We start from the raw sequence: 20,138 nt of genomic DNA, 5'->3' as shown, positions 1-20,138 counted from the left end.
GTGAACATTAACTGAAGCTCCTGACCCGTATCTGCATGACTTTATGCACTGCACTGCTGCCACACGATTGGCTGATTAAATAATCGCATGGATGATTGTTGGTGCCAGGCGGTTTGTAACTGCTGATCTCCTGGGATTTTCACACACAACAGTCTCTAGAAATTACTCAGAATGGTGCCAAAAACAAAACAAAAAACATGCAGTACGGGGTAGTTCTGCGGATGGAAACGCCTTGTTTATGAGAGAGGTCAACAGAGAATGGCCAGACTGGTTTGAACTGACAAAGTTACGGTAACTCAGATACCCACTCTGTACAATTGTGGTGAGAAGAATAGGCGCTGAATAGGATGCGGTTTGGCGCTGTTTTGGCGGCACGACGGGGACCTACACAATATTAGTCAGGTGGTTTTAATGTTGTGGCTGATTGGTGTATATCAAAATTTTGGATCAAAATGGACTAAACTAATTGCAATATTATTAAATAGTGACTCAGAAAAAAATATAATATTGTATTTACAGGCCCCTGCTGATTTCCACCCAAGTGAATGTGCACCAACAATGCATACTAAGCACTAGTTTGCCGAAGCACATTGTTAAGCAATCAGTGTCTGCTAACCTCTTGTTAATGACCATAGCCAGTATGCATTCTAAATCAAATTGTATTTCATGGATGCTTGGGCATGAAAGAGAAATCTTGTTTTGTAGATCCATTAAAATAGTTCATTAAAAGGCAAAAAAAAAGAACTCTCGTGTGGCATTTCTCTGGCATGTACAGTCTCAGAAACAGTTCTTAAATTACAACCAAGTCCCCCGAGAAAGAGCGAGAGAAAGAGAGAAAGGCAAAGACAGACGGAGAGAAAGAGGGACACACTCTATTTCCGACTCTCCAACCACAAGAGAGCTTGTCGAGCTAATAATATTTGCAGCTAAGACTTCAGCACCAATCCAAGTGTTTGCCACCCATTTCATTACTGTGACTCAAGTGATAGCTCATATAATTTATCACAAATGCAACAAAGACTCTTGCAGAAATGTCAACCTTGGCGACTGTAAGTGATATTTAAAGGTGGTGGCTCTCTTGGCAGACAATAAAAATGAAAGGGGAAACACAAAAGGTTCAACACTGTATCACCACCAGCAAACCACAAATTATGAACTGCAGGAAAACTGTTGCCATATAATTTGTTAAATTATCTCAATGGTGGTAAGTAAGTATTTTCTGCTGGAAAATATGCTAGCTCGTAATGAGATTGTTATTCCACCCCAGAAATAAAACATAAAGAAAACATCCTGGTTACTTTCGTAACCTCCGTTCCCTGATGGAGGGAATGAGACATTGTGTCGATGTAGTGACACTAGGGGTCACAGTTGGGAGCCCCAAACACCTCTGCTTTTTTTTTAAAAAGGCCAATGGAATTTGCATGCCACTCCCCCGGACATACGGGAATAAAAGGAGCTGGTATGCAACCACTCATTCAGGTTTTGTGCTGAGGAGCCGAGACCAGGTCCCAGCCATTTCAGCGGGTAGTTCAGCGTTGTGGCAAGAGGGACACAACGTCTTGTTCCCTCCATCAGGGAACGGAGGTTACAAAAGTAACCAGGATGTTCCCTATCTGACACTAGGGGTCCCTATACAAAACACCACAACTAGCTGAACTGTGTTACGTGAACTGGCGGTGTGTGACGGGCAGACTGCTGTGTGCCTTGTAGCCAGCGCACCAGGCCATCACGTAACCTCCCCCAACACTCTCATGAGCGTCGAACGGTCCATCAGGAACAAGTCGACTGCCCAACTACAGGGACAGGCTAGCCCAGCGGATGCCTCTTTTCCCTTTTCAAACTCAACTGCCAGAGGGCTAGGAGGAAAGTCATCCAGGGATCAAAGTCTGTGAACACAAATGGGAGTCAAGAGCACACATCTTCACCTCAAGGGAGGGGAAAGGCACTATGCGCAAGCGGTACACCCGGCCAGTTGTCCCGGAACTTACCTGCTCGTGCCTGCCAATACACGGGATGAGACCGGCTCAACCCGGAGATTGTAGAACCTCGCAAAGGTGTTGTGTGTTGCCCAGCCCGCTGCTCTGCAGATGTCTGCCAAAGAGGTGCCACTGGCCAGGGCCCAGGAGTCCGCCACACTCCTGGTGGATTGGGCTCTTAACCCCGCAGGGGGTGGCACGTCCTGAGTCTGATATGCCATCGTGATGGCGTTGATGACCCAGTGGGCGATCCTCTGTTTGGAGACAGCGCTTCCTTTCCGCTGTCCACCAAAGCAAACAAAGAGCTGTTCGGAGCTTCTAAGGCTCTGCGTGCGATTCAAATAGATGTGTAAAGCTCACACCGGACACAGCAACGCCAAGGCTGGGTCTGCCTCCTCCTGGGGCAGTGCTTGCAGGTTCACCACCTGATCCCTAAAAGGAGTCATGGGAACCTTGGGCACATAGCCCAGTCGGGGTCTCAGGATCATGTGAGAGTAACCCGGACCGAACTCCAGGCACAATTCCCTAACAGAGAACGCCTGCAGGTCCCTTACCCTTTGATGGAAGTGAGCGCAGTCAGGAGGGCAGTCTTCAAAGAGAGTGCCTTAAGATCAGCTGACTCCAAGGGCTCAAAGGGAGCTCCCTGTAGACCCCGAAGGACTACGGAGGGGTCCCATGAGGGGACGAGGCGCAGTATGGAGGGATTCAACCTCCTAGCAGCTCTCAGGAACGTGATGATCAAGTCATGCTTCCCCAAGTACTTACCATCTACTGCATCGTGATGAGCCGAAATAGCGGCTACATACACCTTCAGGGTGGAGGGGGACAGCCGCCCCTCCAGCCTTTCCTGCAGGAAGAAAAGCACTGATCTCTGGGGTCTTCACGTCGGGAAGAACAGCACTTAACGAACAGACGCCACTTCAAGGCATACAGGCGTCTCGTCTTGGGAGCCCTAGCCTGAGTGATCGTGTCTACCACAGCGGGTGGTAGGCCACTTAGGTCTTCCGCGTCCCATCCAGGGGCCAGACGGTGCCCCGTCCCTGAGAAAGAAGGTCCTTTCTCACGTGAGATCCGAGAACCACGTCTGGGTGGGCCAGGAGGGTGCTAGAATGATCTCCCTGACCTTGCACAGGGTCTGTGCAAGTAGGCTCACTGGGGGAAATGTGTATTTGCGTAGTCCAGGAGGTCAGCTGTGTGCCAGTGCATCTATACCAAGGGGTGCTTCGGTCAGGGCGTACCAAAGCGAGCAGAGGGAGGATTCCCGGGAAGCAAACAGGTCTACCTGTGCTCGACCGAATCGACTCCAAATCAGCTGGACCACCTGAGGGTGGAGTCTCCACTCTCCCCTGAGGGTAACCTGACATGACAGGGCATCCGCTGCAGTGCTGAGGTCACCAAGGATGTGAGTGGTTCGTAGCGACTTGAGGCGCTGCTGACTCCAGAGGAGGAGACGGTGGGCGAGTTGTGACATGCAATAGACCGCCTTGGCGGTTGATGTACGCTACCGATACTGTGTTGTCCGTCCAGACCAAAAAGTGCTTGCCCTGGATCAACGACCGAAACCTCCGCAGGGCGAGCAGAACTGCCAACAACTCTAGGCAGTTGATGTGCCAACGCAGCCGCGGGCCAGTCCAGGAGCCGGCGGCTGTGTGCCCATTGCATACGGCGCCCCAGCCCATCTTGGAGGCATCTGTTGTAACCTGGAGACCTGCTCTAGGGAAACCCCTGCCCGTAGAAATGCAAGGTCGGTCCAAGGGCTGAAGAGGTGACAGATTGGCGTGATGGCCACGTGATGTGTCTCGGGACTTGAGTCTGAAGCCAATGCTGAAGTGGTCTCATATGCATCAACCCAAGCAGTGTGGCCACCGCTGAGGATGCCATATGCCCCAGGAGCCTCTGAAAAATTTTCAGTGGAACCACTGTTCTCCATCTGAATGCCTTCAGACAGTTCAGCACCGACTGTGCGCGCTTGTTCGTGAGGCGCGCTGTCATCGAGACTGAGTCCAACTCCAAACCGAGAAAAGAGATGCTCTGAACTGGGGAGAGCTTGCTCTTTTCCCAGTTGACCTGAAGCCCCAGTCGGCTGAGGTGCCGGAGCACAAGGTCCCTGTGTGCGCACAGCAACTCTCGAGAGTGAGCTAGGATTAGCCATTCATCGAGACAGTTGAGGATGCGGACGCCCACTTCCCTTAGCGGGGCAAGGGCAGCCTCTGTGACCTTCGTAAAGACGCGAGGGGACAGGGGCAGGCCGAAGGGGAGGACCTTGTACTGGTACGCCTGGCCTTCGAAGGCAAACTGCAGGAAGGGTCTGTGTCGAGGTAAGACCGAGACGTGAAAGTACGTGTCCTTCAGGTCTACCGCCGCGAACCAATCTTGATACCAGACAATCACTAGAATGCATTTTTGCATCAGCATCTTGAACGGGAGTCTGTGAAAAGCCTGGTTCAGTACTCGCAGGTCTAGGATTGGTCACAACCCACAACCTTTCTTTGGGTTGTAGAACCCTTTCTTCATCTCAGCTGGAGGGACAGGCTCTATTACGCTCTTGCGCAGAAGGGTAGCGATCTCCGCACGCAAGGTAGCGGCGTTCTCGCGCTTCACCGAGGTGAAGCGGACACCGCTGAACCTGGGCAGGCGCCTGGTGAATTGAATCGCGTAGCCGAGTAGGACAGTCCGGGTCAGCCACTGCGATGGGTTGGAAAGCAAGAGCCACGCGCCCAAACTCCAGGCGAGGGGGACCAAGGGAATGATCACGTCAGACCGACGGGTGGGGCCTCACGGCGGGGCGGAGCTTGAGGTGCCACGTCGAGGGGATTCGAGCCCCGTGGCCGTGCTGAGTCCAGGGACATCAAAGCACTTACCTGGCTCCTGCAGCCCACCATAAGATTGGCCGAGGAGGGGGGAGGAGGAGTCTTGTCCCCGTAGTCCACCGGACCAATCCTGTGTGGGCGTGTTTGTGCCACAGCTGGGCGCACAGGGGCGGGGGGACAGCCGCTGGAGTGCCATACCTGCAAAGATGGGACGGTGGACGGTGGTCGTGACAACGGCCATGCGCACTGAATATGTGACCCAGGGAACAAGAAAACCGCTCTTTTGTTGAATTTTTGGGTACCGCAGCCTCTTGGACATGCGGCAAAATTAAATGAAAACTAAACAAAAGATTCTCCTCCCGGCCCTCCACCGGGGGATGGAGTGGTCTGCTCACCAGCTCCGGAGAAGTGGGTCTCCTTTTCGAAGCATTCTTCGGGTTGTTGGCGGCCAGCCTTGAGACGGGTGACGTCTGCTTCCTACGCTTGGCTCCACGCCACGCCACAGGGGCGGGCTGCAGTGAAGCCGGTGTTGTAGTTGCAGGAGGACGCCCTTGGTGACGAGCAGAGCCACGGCGTGCAGGGTGGAGGCGGCTTGTCCAGCGGCACCGTAGGCTCTAGCCGTCAGGGACAACGTGAACCTACAGGCCCTGGACGGGAGTCTCGGGCACCCACGCCAGGTGGTGGTGCTCTACAGACGCAAGTGCCTTATCCACCTGGGGGATCACCGAATACCCCCTAGCCGCTCCGCCATCGAGGGTAGCAAGAGCGGGGGAGCTGAAAGACCGGGACCAGGCAGTAAAAGGTGCCTCCCACAATTCCCACAAGGAATGGGGGCGGTGTCCCCGAGCCCAGGAACAAATCGTTGAGCCGCGAGGGTTCAGGGGAGAGTGGAAGGTTCCACTCTAGCCCGACGCTCGTGGCCACCCGGGAAAGCATGTCCATCATTTCCGCATCGGCCTGGGACTGGGCGACCATTCCCAAAGGAGGAAGCCCAGTCGAAGCCTCTGCACTCTCCGATGCTGCGCTCGATAACTTGTCTTCTTCCCAGGCTCCGAACGAGATGTCGAACTCGCCCTGAGACGAGCCGGTGATCTCGTCCGAGCGCCCAACCGGGGCAAGTGAGCATGCTGGGGAATGGGAGGTCCGTGAGGGGATACCCAGCGGAGGTGGTCCCATTGAGGTCCCCAAATCGCCCCCAGTGCTAACCGGCACGGCCTCATGGGGTGGCTTGCTTTCTTACGAATGCATGCTGTGACTGCAACGTTGCCATGGTCATGTTCTCGCAATGAGGACAAGACCCATCCACGAACAATGTCTCCGCGTGGGCAGCGCCCAGACACGTAAGACAGCGATCGTGGCCGCCAGAAGCGGAGAGATATCGACCAGAACCAGGAATAACACACAAACGGAAAGGCATCTTTAAAAAGACGTTCCGTGTGTGCCGCTCTTTTAGAAAGAAAATATACTCTTTTTAGAATATACTCTTTTAGTTGTTTCTGCCGAAGCGCCCAGGGGTGTTCTCTGCACTCCATGGGTGCAGAGGGGGAGAAGCCGCTGAAATGCGCCGTAGAATCCAGCAGATGAGGTGAATGAACTTCGCGGATGATTTCAGCTTCAATGAATAGAACTGCTCGGCTCGGCTCGGAAAATCTGAATGAGTGGTTGCATACCAGCTCCTTTTATACCCGTATGTCCGGGGGAGTGGCATGCAAATTCCACTCACCAATTCTCATTGGCCTTTTTTCAAAAAAGCAGAGGTGTTTGCGGCTCCCAAGAGTGACCCCTAGTGTCACTACATCGACACAATGTCGAGTGAGTGACAGATTGGGAACCAAAGTATTTACTACATACTGAACTTTGGAAATTCCTTGTAGCCTATAACATGCCTTTAAAGCACATATGTGCAGTGCAGATGATATACAGTAAGTGAAATGCAGTTTTGGCTCTACATGGATAAACCAGATCTCCACTGCCCTACAAAAGCAAAATACATTAACTATGCCAGCACTGAAACTGAGAAGAATGGCTTCAAAGTTTTTTGACTGTCCAGCTAAATGTGGATTATAAAAATGTCACACTCTGTTTTCTCTGAATCCGATCATAGTTGAGCCGAACCCATCTGTCACAGGACAGATCATAGGCTAAGAGACTATTCCATTTAAATTCCTGTCATAATCCAATTTTGACCGAATGTGTAGTAACGTCTTACCTGCTTGGCTCGTGGCGATGCTGACAGCAGCAAACAGTCGCTGGGTACGACTGAGATCGGACACGCCGTTCACGGCCTCCACCTCAAAGGTGTAGTTCGCGTGAGCTAAGAGTTCAGTGATGGTGACGTAGGTGTCCATTAATCCACTCTGCTGTGGCGAGAAGCCAACATTGCTGCCACAAGGGAAGCACTCTTCTGGCTCCCAGGTGCATCGCCGGCATATAATCCTGTATGTCACGTCATTACGACCACCTGTGTCGGCTGGTGGGGTCCATTCCAGGCTGACAATAGTGTGGTTGATGTTGTAAAGCAGGTTCTGAGGAGCTGATGGTGGCCCTGCAGTGGGAAATTAGAATATTGTTAGATAAACATGTGACTAGTACATGAATGTTAATGGCACTCCAGACATTTGTGGATTTTTCCTATTCTTTATTTCCTCAGACAAAAACTCCAAGGGGATACAAGTAATCCAATCCCCTGGAAAATCCTGACATGCAATTTTACTGTAACCTAGATATATAAAGATGTTATGTTCAAGAATGCTGGAGAGTCGAACCTGAGTGCTGCCAAGGTCAGTGTAGACCAGGAAGTGATTTGCCAGTGAAACGATGCAATAATGAACACGGGATACTGTTTAAAACCACAACAAGGTCTTCCTCCTACTGTTGGAAGTCCTCCTACATCTTCAAAGGAGTATTTCATTAGTGGGCCAATGGGTAATGAGTGCCCAAGCAGTGTTATTATCATTAAATTAAAACATTTTCATTAAGTAAAATAAAAATAAAATAAAACTAACAGCTGGAAAAACAGAATCTTAACTAATAGGGGTGTGATAATTTGCTCTGACAACGATTCGATTAAATTATGATTCTCTACCTAATGATTACGATGCAGGAAGATACAATCCAGGTTTTAATCTAGGAGGGTCATAGAATGAAAAACTGTCTGTAAGTAGCATGTAAAGGCAGTAACACTGGATATGTCCTAACCGTGAGTTCCCTATTCATTTTGGGATAGGCCAGGTGGCTAAACGGAAACGCCTCCGCTTGTCAAGCCCGTTTACGAGAATTCAATCGCACTGTCGTGCAGGACTGTTTGCGGCACACACTGCAAAATATATATTTTTTTATCTTTTCATGGCTGCCGTGTGTCATTGACCAATCACAGGTGACTGTAACCAACACCCTTCAGAACAGTCTAAAAAAAATTCAAGCTACGAAAGTTTCAACGAGACACCTTGGATTACAAGGAAAGTAAAGTCTACAAATGGATGTTCAGTACACCCTATAGAAAATATCACAACACAAGATGGGCCGAACATCGCCAATACTCGGAATCGAATTAATCCAATTCATCCATGTCTTCTGCAACAACTACCTCCAGCATTGCTTCCACCTCAAGGAAACCTTTTTTGGAACCGACTCAAAAATCAGACTGTACATAAACAAAGAAAGGAAACCAACTAGAAGAGGGTCATGGGGGCAGAAGATACATCAGGTAAATTCGTGTTGAATTTGTGTAAAAGCATGTTCACTCCTCAAATAACTAATCCCTCGGTTAATACCTTCTGCAGATTGGTGGAAAATTACATGGGGGGATTATTAAAAAGTGGAAACACAAATCAAAGACATGCATTACAAGAGCTAGCTCAAGATGAATCTATTGTTATTCAAAAAGCAGACAAATGAGGGGGTACAGTGATACAAAATAAATACAAATATGTAAGGAAGGTTAAAGGTATGTTAAAGGATGAAAGATGTTACACTAAATTACTGTTCAATCCAACATCGAATTATAAATCAGAACTTGATGCATTATTGAATAAAGCTGTCAAAAATAAATGGATAACCGAGAAGGAATTTAAGTTCTTGATAAATGATCACCCAGTGATACCAGTGTTGTATGCTCTTCCAAAAATCCACAAATGCAATACTGATCCTCCATACCGCTCAATAGTTTCAAGTATTGGTTCTTTAACAGAAAAGGTTTCTCAATTTGTTGATTATCAATTGCAACCTTATGTAAAATGTATTCCATCATTTATAAAAGACACTACTGAATCTTTGACTAAAATACAATCTGTACAGTTAGAAGCAAAAGATTGGCTGGTAACAACAGATATCTCCTCATTATATACATCCATTCCCCATAAAGAAGGTTTGGAATAAATTTAATTCTTTATAACATCTGAAAACTCAGATAGATCAGTAGAGTTCATTACAGAACTAACCAAGTTTGTTTTGACAATTAAATATTTTCTATTTGAAAATGATTTTTATTTACAAATACATGGAACCGCCATGGGAACACTGTTAGCTTCGAATTATGCCCATCTTTTTATGGGAAAATTTGAGTTGAACTGTATGTTCACAACAATAATCCTTTCATAGAAAATATAAAATTATGGATGAGGTACATTGATGATTTCTTCCTAATTTGGACAGGGACAGAGAAGACACTATTTGAATTTGTAGATTTCTTAAATTCAAGACTGGAATCTATTTCGTTTTCTATGGAAAGGGATCAAAATACAATTCATTTCCTTGATGTTAGTTTTAAAGCAGAATAACACATTAAATACCACGTTTTTTTGGAAGTCTACGGACAGAAACACAATACTGTCAGTTGACAGTTATCACCCTCTCTTGTTAAAAAAAGTTTTACCGCTTAGCCAATTCCACCGGCTATGTCGGATCTGTGATTCAGAGGAGAAGTTTGAAGAACAGTCCCACATAGTGTTTAATCAGTTTAAATCAAGGGGATATCCATACAATTGGCTTCAATCGGTGAATAATAAGGTAAAAGGGTTGGATAGGCAACAATTACTAAATCAGAATTATAAAAGAAAGAGTAAATAATTTTCTGTTAATTATGTACTGACAATAAATCTTGTCAGGAAATTAAAAATATTATTCAAAAATATTGGTATATTCTTTCCACAGACCCTTCGTTACAGGACATTTTTAAACATTCTCCCTTATTCATTCACAAATGATCCCGTAATTTAGCAAATAAACTGGTCAAATCTGATGCAGTTACAGAAAAGAAACATGCATTCATGAAAGGTTGCTATCCATGCAAGAACTGTAATCTCTATAAAAAAGAACCAAGGGTGAATTATATGCATCTTATATGATTGTATTAACTCAGTCCTATCTTGTAAACTCTTTATGTGATTCTAGGTGATGATATGGACCTATGAAAGGCACTAGTTGCTAGGGCTGCCCCCTAATAGTCGACCAAACGTTAGTCGATGAGAAGAGTCTTGGTCGACCAAGTTTTGATTGGTCGGTTGGTCGCAGAAAAACAAACTCCACAGGAAGTGGCGAAGTCACGCAGTCACTGACGGTCAGATATGATCGTTTACATGGCTGGTCCATGCGGTAATTAATTATGTTAGGCAGGAAATCCAAAGTGTGGGATAATTTTGAGAGGGCAAAGGATGACCTCAAGAAGGTGACATGCAAACTCTGAGGGCTGACATTCGCCTATCATTCATCAACCTCAAACATGGCTTATTATTTGAAACATGTAAGTAGCCTAACGTTAGCCACCTAGCATGGCCGCTCACTCTAACGTTAGATATCCTAGGTAAATATGCGCTATTAGGCTTATCCAAGTGTTCGTGGGGAGTGGGGAAGCTAAATAAGTACCTTGCTTACTGCATGTTTAACTTAATGTGCATTTCTCTCTATAAATTAACAAAATGTTCAGACAGTCTCCTTGCTGGTTTTTCCGACACATTCAGAATCATTACCGCTTTTGTCGGTGTTGCTGCGGCTCGCTTCGTGTGTGCGCTTGTAAAATTTATATTTTAAAGGCTCATTATTATGGTTTAGTATTTCTCTGTAATGTAGAACAGTGTTAGCAATGTTACTTATAACATTCTTTCTCATTCCTGGAACTCTATTTTCTGATGCCCCCCAAAAAATATATATTTAAGTAATTAAATTAATATCATAAACGTGTGACAACTAGCTTGGTTTAAACTAACGACTACTAGTCGACTAGGAAAATCTTTGGTTGGGGGCAGCCCTACAAGTTGCTTAACATATTGGATCACTTCACACATGCACTAAGATGTCCGCTCTAATTAACGAGCTTGTTAAGTAATTAAGGAGAGAATCATGTTTGTTGAGTGTTCCAATTACCTGTAATTAGAAGTTGATGCCCACACCAGGGAAACCATTGGACTTAATTAAAAAAAAAACTCTGTGCAGTTGTATAATAAAATTACATACTGAAGAAGGCCGTGAGGCCGAAACATCTGAATTCTCCTGTACTGTGAGATATGAATAAAATATAAGAAATTGAGAAAAAGGAGTGTGGATCACACACCCTGAACTGGTAGAGTACAGTGATTCCATTTCTTTGACTTCAGAACAGGCTGCAATCGCTCCCTATTTGTAGTATTCACTATAAAGAGAATTAATTAACGAGTGAGTGTTTTCGTTCACAGCCAATGTCTGCCCACCAGTCACATTTATTTAAGCCAAGTTCTATTTGTGGTTAAACTGTTTTATGGAGAAATTACACATTTTATGTAAGATAAAAAGCAATATTAACATAATATATCATAATCGGGGTAGAAGGCAACAACAAATTGCGTTGGTCAAATGGATGCAAACAGTTTTGAATAATGACACAGAAAGCCGAACTCAGCAGTATGAATCCATCTATCTATCTACCTATCTGTCTATCTATCTTTCCATCCTTCCATCTATCCGTTTTATCCTATGTAGGTTCACGGGGTGAACTCGGCTGCATAAAAATTTCAAAGTGCGCTTTCTTTCCCTTTAATCTCACATGCTCCGCTACGTGTCTGCTGTGTGAAGGTTCGATTAATATGAGACTTACACATTTGGTATTAAAAAATAATGATAAACATTTCATAATCGATACATAAAAATGTCTTTGATAGATCGATGCACTGAGATGCACTGATGCATTTTTCCACCCCTATTAACTAAAACTAACTAAAATACTAAGAAATTTAACTAAAATATACAACCTCGAAGTAATTATATTTTTCATGTTTTTAAACACACTATATTATAAAATTTGAAACCTTTTCAACCAATGTTTATAAAACACAAATATGCTGCTAGATAAGAATGCTGAATGCTGAACCTAAGAATGCTGTTCAACATACTAAACTGAAGCTAGAAAATACTGGAAAAAACTAAAACGAACAGTGAAAACTAACGAAAATTGAACTAATTGGAATGGCATTTTGAAAATAAAATATAAATAAAACAAAATTAAAAATTCTAAACTAGAATAACCCTGCCAGGTGTCTGAGCCACTTCCAGAATTTAAGAGTCAGATCATGAACGTGTTATCGCCCCTGACAATAGCAACAGCACAGAATTCCACTCAGCCTACAATAACCAGCTCACAGATGGATGACCAAAGTGGAAAACAACCCATCATCCCCTAATCCCCGCCAGTGCCAAAGAATCTGGCGCGTCTCATAAAGCAGTGATTTATACTTTGCTACTTTTATCCAACCACCAAGCCCTTACTTTTATCATCCCTAATGTTTTTATAACAGCACCAATGCCTGTGCAATATCCCTTTTATTACAACTCGTCTTTGGGGTGGTCTTGCATCACGGGTTTGCTGGTTTGGAGAGGTTTGATTTTTGTCCCTCAAAATGAAATAACTAACCACAAGTGTCCATTGGTGTGGAATCAGTGGAGCTGAGTGGACATTTTCGGGGCATTTTAAGAGGCAAAATATACTGTATGGCAGCCAATTGCTTTGAGGTAAAGGCAGTGATTTTCCCAACTATAATCGCACATATATAGCCTATGTGATGATTTTATTGATCGTGCATTAAAAGCAATCATTGTCCATACTAAAGACTACACTGCTGTACACTGCTGTACCCCCAAAGTCGCAGATCTCAGAGTGGTATTTGGTCAGATTTCTTCAACGCCAGTGGATACGGAAGGTAAAGCGTTTTCTCTCCTGAGCCGTGTGTGAACAGTGCAGCCATTCTGCTAAACTGGAGACATTTACGAACAAAACACTCAATGAATATGCAATGAGGGGAAAGAGTAGGCATTATAATTTTGCGAATGGTTAATGTGACACTTAAAGTGTGCTCCTCATTAAGGTTAATGGCACACACATCCATCCATATTCATCAGAGTAGGAGGGGAACGAGTGAACATTGGAGATGAAAGGGCCACCTGTGGCAGGTGAAGAGATGTGGTCCATCTCTCTCCTCTCCGTATATATCTCTGAAGCTAGAAGCACAACTTCGCCTACAGATGCTAATGATGTCCCTCCTACTCCATTCCCCTCTGGGAGAGCCTCTCTCTCTCTCTCTCTCTCTCACAGACACATACACACACGTATCCTCCTGGGGTTTTAGCATTCTATTTCCATGGCTACCTTTAAGGATAATAATAAAAACACTAATGGCTCCATTTGGCAGCCCCATCTCATTCTACTCTTTTCTTGAGTGGCAAAGATCAAGGGTTTGTTTATTTTAAAATTCACAGTTGAGACAGAGAGGGACTCAAGTCAAGCTGTCATTGAGCATATCTATTCAGACTGAGGTAGCAATGAAATGAATCACTCTTTAATGCTCACTCTGTCGAGGGTCTATTGATTAAATTATTGCAAAACATTAAATAAAAGCATAAAATCTAAATAAAAACATCAAATCTAATAACAATTTACTATGTTATTGCAATTCCATGAATAGCTACATTTAATATAGTAAAATGCTCTTGAAGACGCATAAAACGTTCTCACACATTTATCTATCTATCTATCCATCCATCCATCCATCTTTCCTAAGGCCAACAGAAGTCTGTGATTTTTGCATACATGCGATTTGACTATGTTCTAAATGTAATCCAAAATTTTGAGAGAAAAAAAAATTAACTGCTTATGGATTGATAAATTAGGATTGCTGTGTTAAAACAGCACACAGGTTTTTGACGCACGGTGAGCAAATTACACTCGTGCCTAAAGTTAGACTTTCCTGTCCAGTAAACATCTGGCATGTGGAGATTTGTGCAGTTCAGAGTTTTTATTTTTGTATGCTGTTGTAGACGTCATCATCTGCTGGTTAACAACAAATACTCTGTAGGTTTACTACACCGATCAGCCACAACATTAAAACCACCTGCCTAATACTGTGTAGGTCCCCCTCCTGCCACTAAAACAGCGCCAACCAGCATCTCAGAATAGCATTCTGAGACGCTATTCTTCTCACCACAATTGTACAGAGCAGTTATCTGAGTTACCGTAGACTTTGTAGGTTCGAACCAGTCTGGCCATTCGCTGTTGACCTCTTTCGTTAACAAGGCATTTCCATCTGCAGAACTGCAGCTCACTGGATGTTTTTATTTTTGTTTTGTTTGTTTTTTGGCACCATTCTGAGTAAATTCTAGAGACTGTTGTGCGTGAAAATCCCAGGAGATCAGCAGTTACAAAAATACTCAAACCAGCCCATCTGGCACCAACAATCATCCATGCGATTATCTAATCAGCCAATCGTGTGGCAGCAGTGCAGTGCATAAAATCATGTGGATACGGGTCAGGAGCATCAGTTAATGTTCACATCAACCAACATAAATCATTTCAGTGATTTTGACCGTGGCATGATTGATGGTGCCAAAAGGGCTGGTTTAAATATTTCTGTAACTGCTGATCTCCTGGGATTTTCACACACAACAGTCTCTAGAATTTACTCCAAATGGTGCCAAAAACAAAAAACATCCAGTGAGCAGCAGTTCTGTGGAAGGAAATGCCTTGTTGATGAGAGAGGTCAACAGAGAATGGCCAGACTGGTTCAAACAGACATAATCTACAGCAACTCAAATAAACGCTCTGTACAATTGTGGTGAGAAGAACAGCACATTTCTTTAAGGCCATCACTCTATAGATTGTATAGTGAAACATAACCTATTTTTCTATGCAATGCAAGATAATACAACGATCTTTGAAATCAGGGAAATGTGATCACGATTCTTACAGCACCACTACCCTTGCAGTTTTCCAGTGAGAGAATGTTAACTGGGTCAACCTGCTGATCTTGCTGTATGTGTGTGAGTGGGTGTGTGTAAAGCCTAAAGCCTGGTTTATACTCAAAGCATCCGCAACAGTGCACGGCAAAAAATGATGTCATCGCGGAGTGGGCGGTCGTGCGCGTTGAGTGCGCTAGACCTTATTTCTTGTGGCAGTGCACATGGCATTTTTTTAACTGTGCGCACGACTCCACATCCGAAAATGTACGACTTCGAGGCGACTCTGCCCGAACAGGTATGTCTGTACAGGCATCTCTATGATCCATCCATGCAGGACCATAGAGACAGCCAGATGGCACAGAATTCCTGGAACGAAACCCTTCGCTGGCCATGGCAGAACATTGGCATTCCTGTCTTGCAGGAAATGATGCACAGAATGAGCAGTATGGCTGGTGGCATTGTCATGCTGATAGTCATGTCAGGATGAGCCTGCAGGAAGGGTACCACATGAGGGAGGATGTCTTCCTTGTAACGCACAGCGTTGAGATTGCCTGCAATGACAACAAGCTCAGTCCGATGATGCTGTGACACACTGCCCCAGACCACGACGGACCCTCCACCTCCAAATCGATCCCGCTCCAGAGTACAGGCCTCGGTGTAATGCTCATTCCTTCGACGATAAACGCGAGTCCGACCATCACCCCTGTTGAGACAAAACCACGACTCATCAGTGAAGAGCACTTTTTGCCAGTCCCGTCTGGTCCAGCGAAGGTGGGTTTGTGCCCATAGGCGACGTTGTTGCCAGTGATATCTGGTAAGGACCTGCCTTACAACAGGCCTACAAGCCCTCAGTCCAGCCTCTTTCAGCCTATTGAGGACAGTCTGAGCACTGATGGAGGGATTGTGCGTTTCTGGTGTAACTCCGGCAGTTGTTGTTGCCATCCTGTACCTGTACTGCAGGTGTGATATTCGGATGTACCGATCCTGTGCAGGTGTTGTTACACGTGGTCTCCCTTTTTTTATTTTTTATTAAGACTACAGATTTGCTGTAGTTATGGCTGACATGCTGGACTCAAAGAAGAAGTCTGATGTGAAGTTCAAACTCCATCAGGTGCTTTCTGAGGCTTTGAGGGACGACAAAGCATAGACTCTTTATTCTACACTTTTTAAGTACTTTTTAAATGTTTTTAATTAATTTAAATTATTATTATTATTTTATGGAAAATGTATTAGTTAAAATAAGAACTCATTTACATAGGATTTAAAAAAATATTGGCTTAGATTTGTTTTGTACATACTGTTGGAAGAGGAATAAATCCAAAAGCTGAAGATTTTTTTGGGGGGGTGGTGTACAATGTTTTCATTCATCAGTGTCTTCACAAATATACAAAGTCACTACACTACACTGATGGCGATAGACAGTAATTAACCCCGTTCTGTTGTCTCTACACATAAAGAGACATTTATATTGATGGGCGGCCATACAGAGCGATCATTCTGTAAAAACATTATTTTTTCTCTATACATAAAGAGACATTTGCATTGCTGGGAGAACATAATCGCCTGATTTTGTAAATGTGAGCAATTACATTTGCAGTAAGCACCAACTTTGTGCTAATGTCTAAAGTAATTGCTTGAATTACTTCTCACAGCTACTTCCTGTTGGTTTAGAGGACGATTACTCCGAGTCACCCCCTTTAGATTCAAAGAATAGTACAATGGCGAGCGCGTCAAGTATAAATGCCTCGTCCGTTTGGGGAGGTGTGTGCGCAGTCAGCGGTGCAGTGCCAGGTGAAAGTATAAACAAGGCTTAAATTCTCAGGCCAAGCTGTACTGGAGCTTAACTCAGGAATCCAGTTCTCATCTGCACTTTGAGCAGCTCTTGGCTGTCTTAGCGCTCCTCCACTTATTAGGACTCAACCCACTAATGAGGCAGATTCAGAAGGGCCGCCGCTTGTGAACCATGTTCAAACTGTCCAGCCACTAATCCCTAATCTACAAACATGGTGCCTGAACTTTGGCCACACTTGTAGCAAGAGCCAAGGACAGAATGAGGGACAGTGCCATAGAGCAGTGGACGAGAGAGGCTGGTTTCACTACTATACTCCCATCCCATAGTAACAATGGGAAGACAGGAAGTCTCACACTCAGGGGCACGTCAACAAATGGAGGTGATGATTCCAGGTGGTTGGATGAGTTGGAGGTAGTATGTGGGCTATTTGCTCTCACTTTCTCTTTTTACATTTTGCTTACCTTCTTTTTCTTTCCCCCCTCTCTCTTTCTCTCTCTCTCTCTTTCTCTCTCCATCTTCCTCTTTTTCTCTCTGTCACAAAGCCCCACCCTCCCCCTGCCCCATTCCAGACCCTCGCTAGCACCGACACCATGCACAGCTGGTGTAATTGATGTCAACTCTGAAACCTGTCAAGTACTCCATTCTTACGTTCTATTTCAGGAGAAAAAAATAACTTCCCGAAAGCTTCCCTCATGCACAGCAGGGTCGCCTAAGTATCACCCATTTATCTTAACGGCTCACAGGTTGTGGTAAATCGGGTGAATTAATGTCATGCCATTGGGATTATTTTGTGCTGTACTGAAATACTCACATAACTGAGTGTCTCGGAACAACCGCACTGTTTTTTTTGTTTTTGTTTGTTTGTTTCCAACACTGACAGAGCTCTCTTCAGAACACTACAAGTGAATATTAATTCCTTTCACTCTTGAAATGTGAATTTCATTAAGGCCGTTCTTAATCCATGTTCTGAGGAGTGCATATTGACAGATCTTAAGATTCTGTAGGTTTACACTTCGCTCATTTAAAAAGCTGTCCATCAAGGTGTTTATTAACTGAATGTAAATTCACCCCCAATTACCATTCAGTTCCATGCGGCTGTAAATCCCAAAAAGAAATCTTCATCCCAGACACTTCAGATGGCCACAATAACTTAATCCTGAGATAATTAAGACAAGTCTGGAGAGGACAGTATTTCCAAAGCACTTTCTCTGTGGCACAACTTCAAAAGCGATGCAATTTATGTTTGTTAGGAGGTTTTTTTTTTTTTTTACCCCCTCAAAGCACTTAATCTCTTTGTTTTGATTGACATTTTTACTCCTTTCACATCGTAGTTATCCTGAACTTCTAACACTGTTTTACCTCTGTGACTCACTGACTATGTTTACATGGACACCAGAAAGCCGTTTATTGCTAAAAAGCTGCTTAACATGAGCTCGATTAGTGGCTTTCTTTTCACTCCCGTACACATGCGGCTTGATCAGTAAGCAGCTTTCTCCACAGCACCGTAATTTTCCAGCGACGCTTGTGTAAATAACAAACATGAAATCCGAGGAGGACTTCGCTATTTTATTCTCTGTTTGTTTTTGTTTTTTTGTTTTTTGTTTTTTGCTTTACTTCCAGATATTCCAGAATTGTTCCTGTGTTTGTTTCCTTCACTTTCTATCTTGGCCTGCTGCAGATTGTGCTGCAATAGTGGGGTTTCCCTCATATGTAAAACTCCAGGATTCCCCCAATGTACAAGCACATATGTACTCCCAGAAATGTTGAATTCTTTCCACAGTGTTGACATGTTGTTTGGCTCCATCTTATGACGTTTGTTATCCAGTTTGTTCACGAATATGCACACTCCTTGACCGGTTAGAACACTACTTATGCGTTTACATGGTTTACACGCGTTCTCCAGGAGGAACCTAGGTGTGTTAAACCTCTTTTTCTTAATCCTTTAAACGGTGTAAGGAAACTTGCATTCTAGTTTACATGACGTTTCAGAACACAGGGCAAAAACCCTGAAATAAACCGTTTTCTTAAGTGTATGTAAATGTGGTCATTATGATTTAGAATCTCCCCTTTAAGGGATAGTTCACCCAAAAATGGAAATGCTGTCATCATTTAGCGGACAAAAGAAGACATAAGGCAGAATGAAAGTCACCATTCACTTTCATTGTATGGAATAAATATGCAATGGAAATGATTTGGTGACTGAGGCTGTCATTCTGCTTAACATATCTTGTTGTGTTCTGAGGAAGAACTAAAAGGTTTGGGACATGAGGGGGAGTAAATGAGGACACAATTTTCATTTCTGGGTGAGTTATCCCATGTACTTCATTGTGTATCGGTGTTTCCTCTTTAACTTCAATTCATGCACACACACACATACACACACAACAAATCTAGATGTATTTCTGGAGGCAGTACTTCTGCATCACCTCTGTTGTACATCATCTCCACAACACTTTGTGTTTCTGAATCACCTTAGTAATAAGGCCTATTGTTTCTACATTCTATAACTCTATAACATGACTTCACAATTACTTGCCCCCTGGAAGCCAGGGAGTGAAACAAGATGATTCTTAAATCCTCTCTACTGTGTGTATTCTGCCCTTTATCAACAAAAGATTCAATTGTGGAGCATTATTGTCAACTTTTTTATGCCCAAAAAGATTAACCACAGCCAGACCGTGGTCAGATTAGTAACAGATCTGTTGTGTACTTGCAAGGAGAAAGAAAGCAAAGGAGAGGTGTATTCAAGGCCTGTGTTTTCTCTGATTGAGAGCATTGGGCAACAATTATATTAAATCACTTGTGGTGGGATCATCTCTTTTGGAAGAGAGTGGGGAGGCTCGTTTCGAGGAGTTACTGTAATGGAATAGAGAAGAAGGAGGGAATAGGGGTGGAGGCAAAATGGAAAGTATAGGTAGTATAAAGATTAATTCATGTCATATGTGTCATCACAGGATAGCCTGTTCATTGGTAGGCAGTTCATTTTGGCTGCTCCACAAACAACAGTACAGCTATGGTTTAATGTAACTGCCACAGATTCTTCCATGCCTTTCCATATCTATTAATTTCTCAAATTCATTTTCATGCCATGTTGTTAATCACTGCAACATAGCTATGCTAATATGGCATTATGCTGATTGTTAAACCGCAAAAGGACACCGAACACCTTCTCGGTAAGTGTTCTGAATTCAGTTCACCTCAGCTCCATATATTGTGTATTACTGTGTGAACACAAAACAATTCAAGTTCACTTTTCCACGTTCACTTAATTCCAGACATTTTTTGCTGCAACAAGTCCCCACATATTTGGAATGAGGAGCACATTAAAAAACTACTGTCAACAACACAAGAACTCTCAAAAGG

The 20,138-nt window shown here is 44.1% G+C and overlaps 1 protein-coding gene across 1 annotated transcript in view; it reads right to left on the bottom strand.

Annotated features, from left to right (window-relative positions):
• Positions 1-20,138, bottom strand: part of LOC127415932 (ephrin type-A receptor 7-like) — a 103,585-nt gene that overhangs the window by 58,586 nt on the left and 24,861 nt on the right. Inside the window, exon 5 of the mRNA XM_051654949.1 lies at positions 6,996-7,331. Coding sequence (XP_051510909.1) covers positions 6,996-7,331 — 336 coding nt within the window. The remainder of the gene's footprint in view (positions 1-6,995; positions 7,332-20,138) is intronic.

The sequence above is a fragment of the Myxocyprinus asiaticus genome, chromosome 25, assembly GCF_019703515.2.
Source record: "Myxocyprinus asiaticus isolate MX2 ecotype Aquarium Trade chromosome 25, UBuf_Myxa_2, whole genome shotgun sequence".
In the NCBI taxonomy this organism is placed as follows: domain Eukaryota; kingdom Metazoa; phylum Chordata; class Actinopteri; order Cypriniformes; family Catostomidae; genus Myxocyprinus; species Myxocyprinus asiaticus.
The sequence above is the reverse complement of the archived record's forward strand: the minus strand, read 5'-3'. Positions and strand labels throughout refer to the sequence as shown.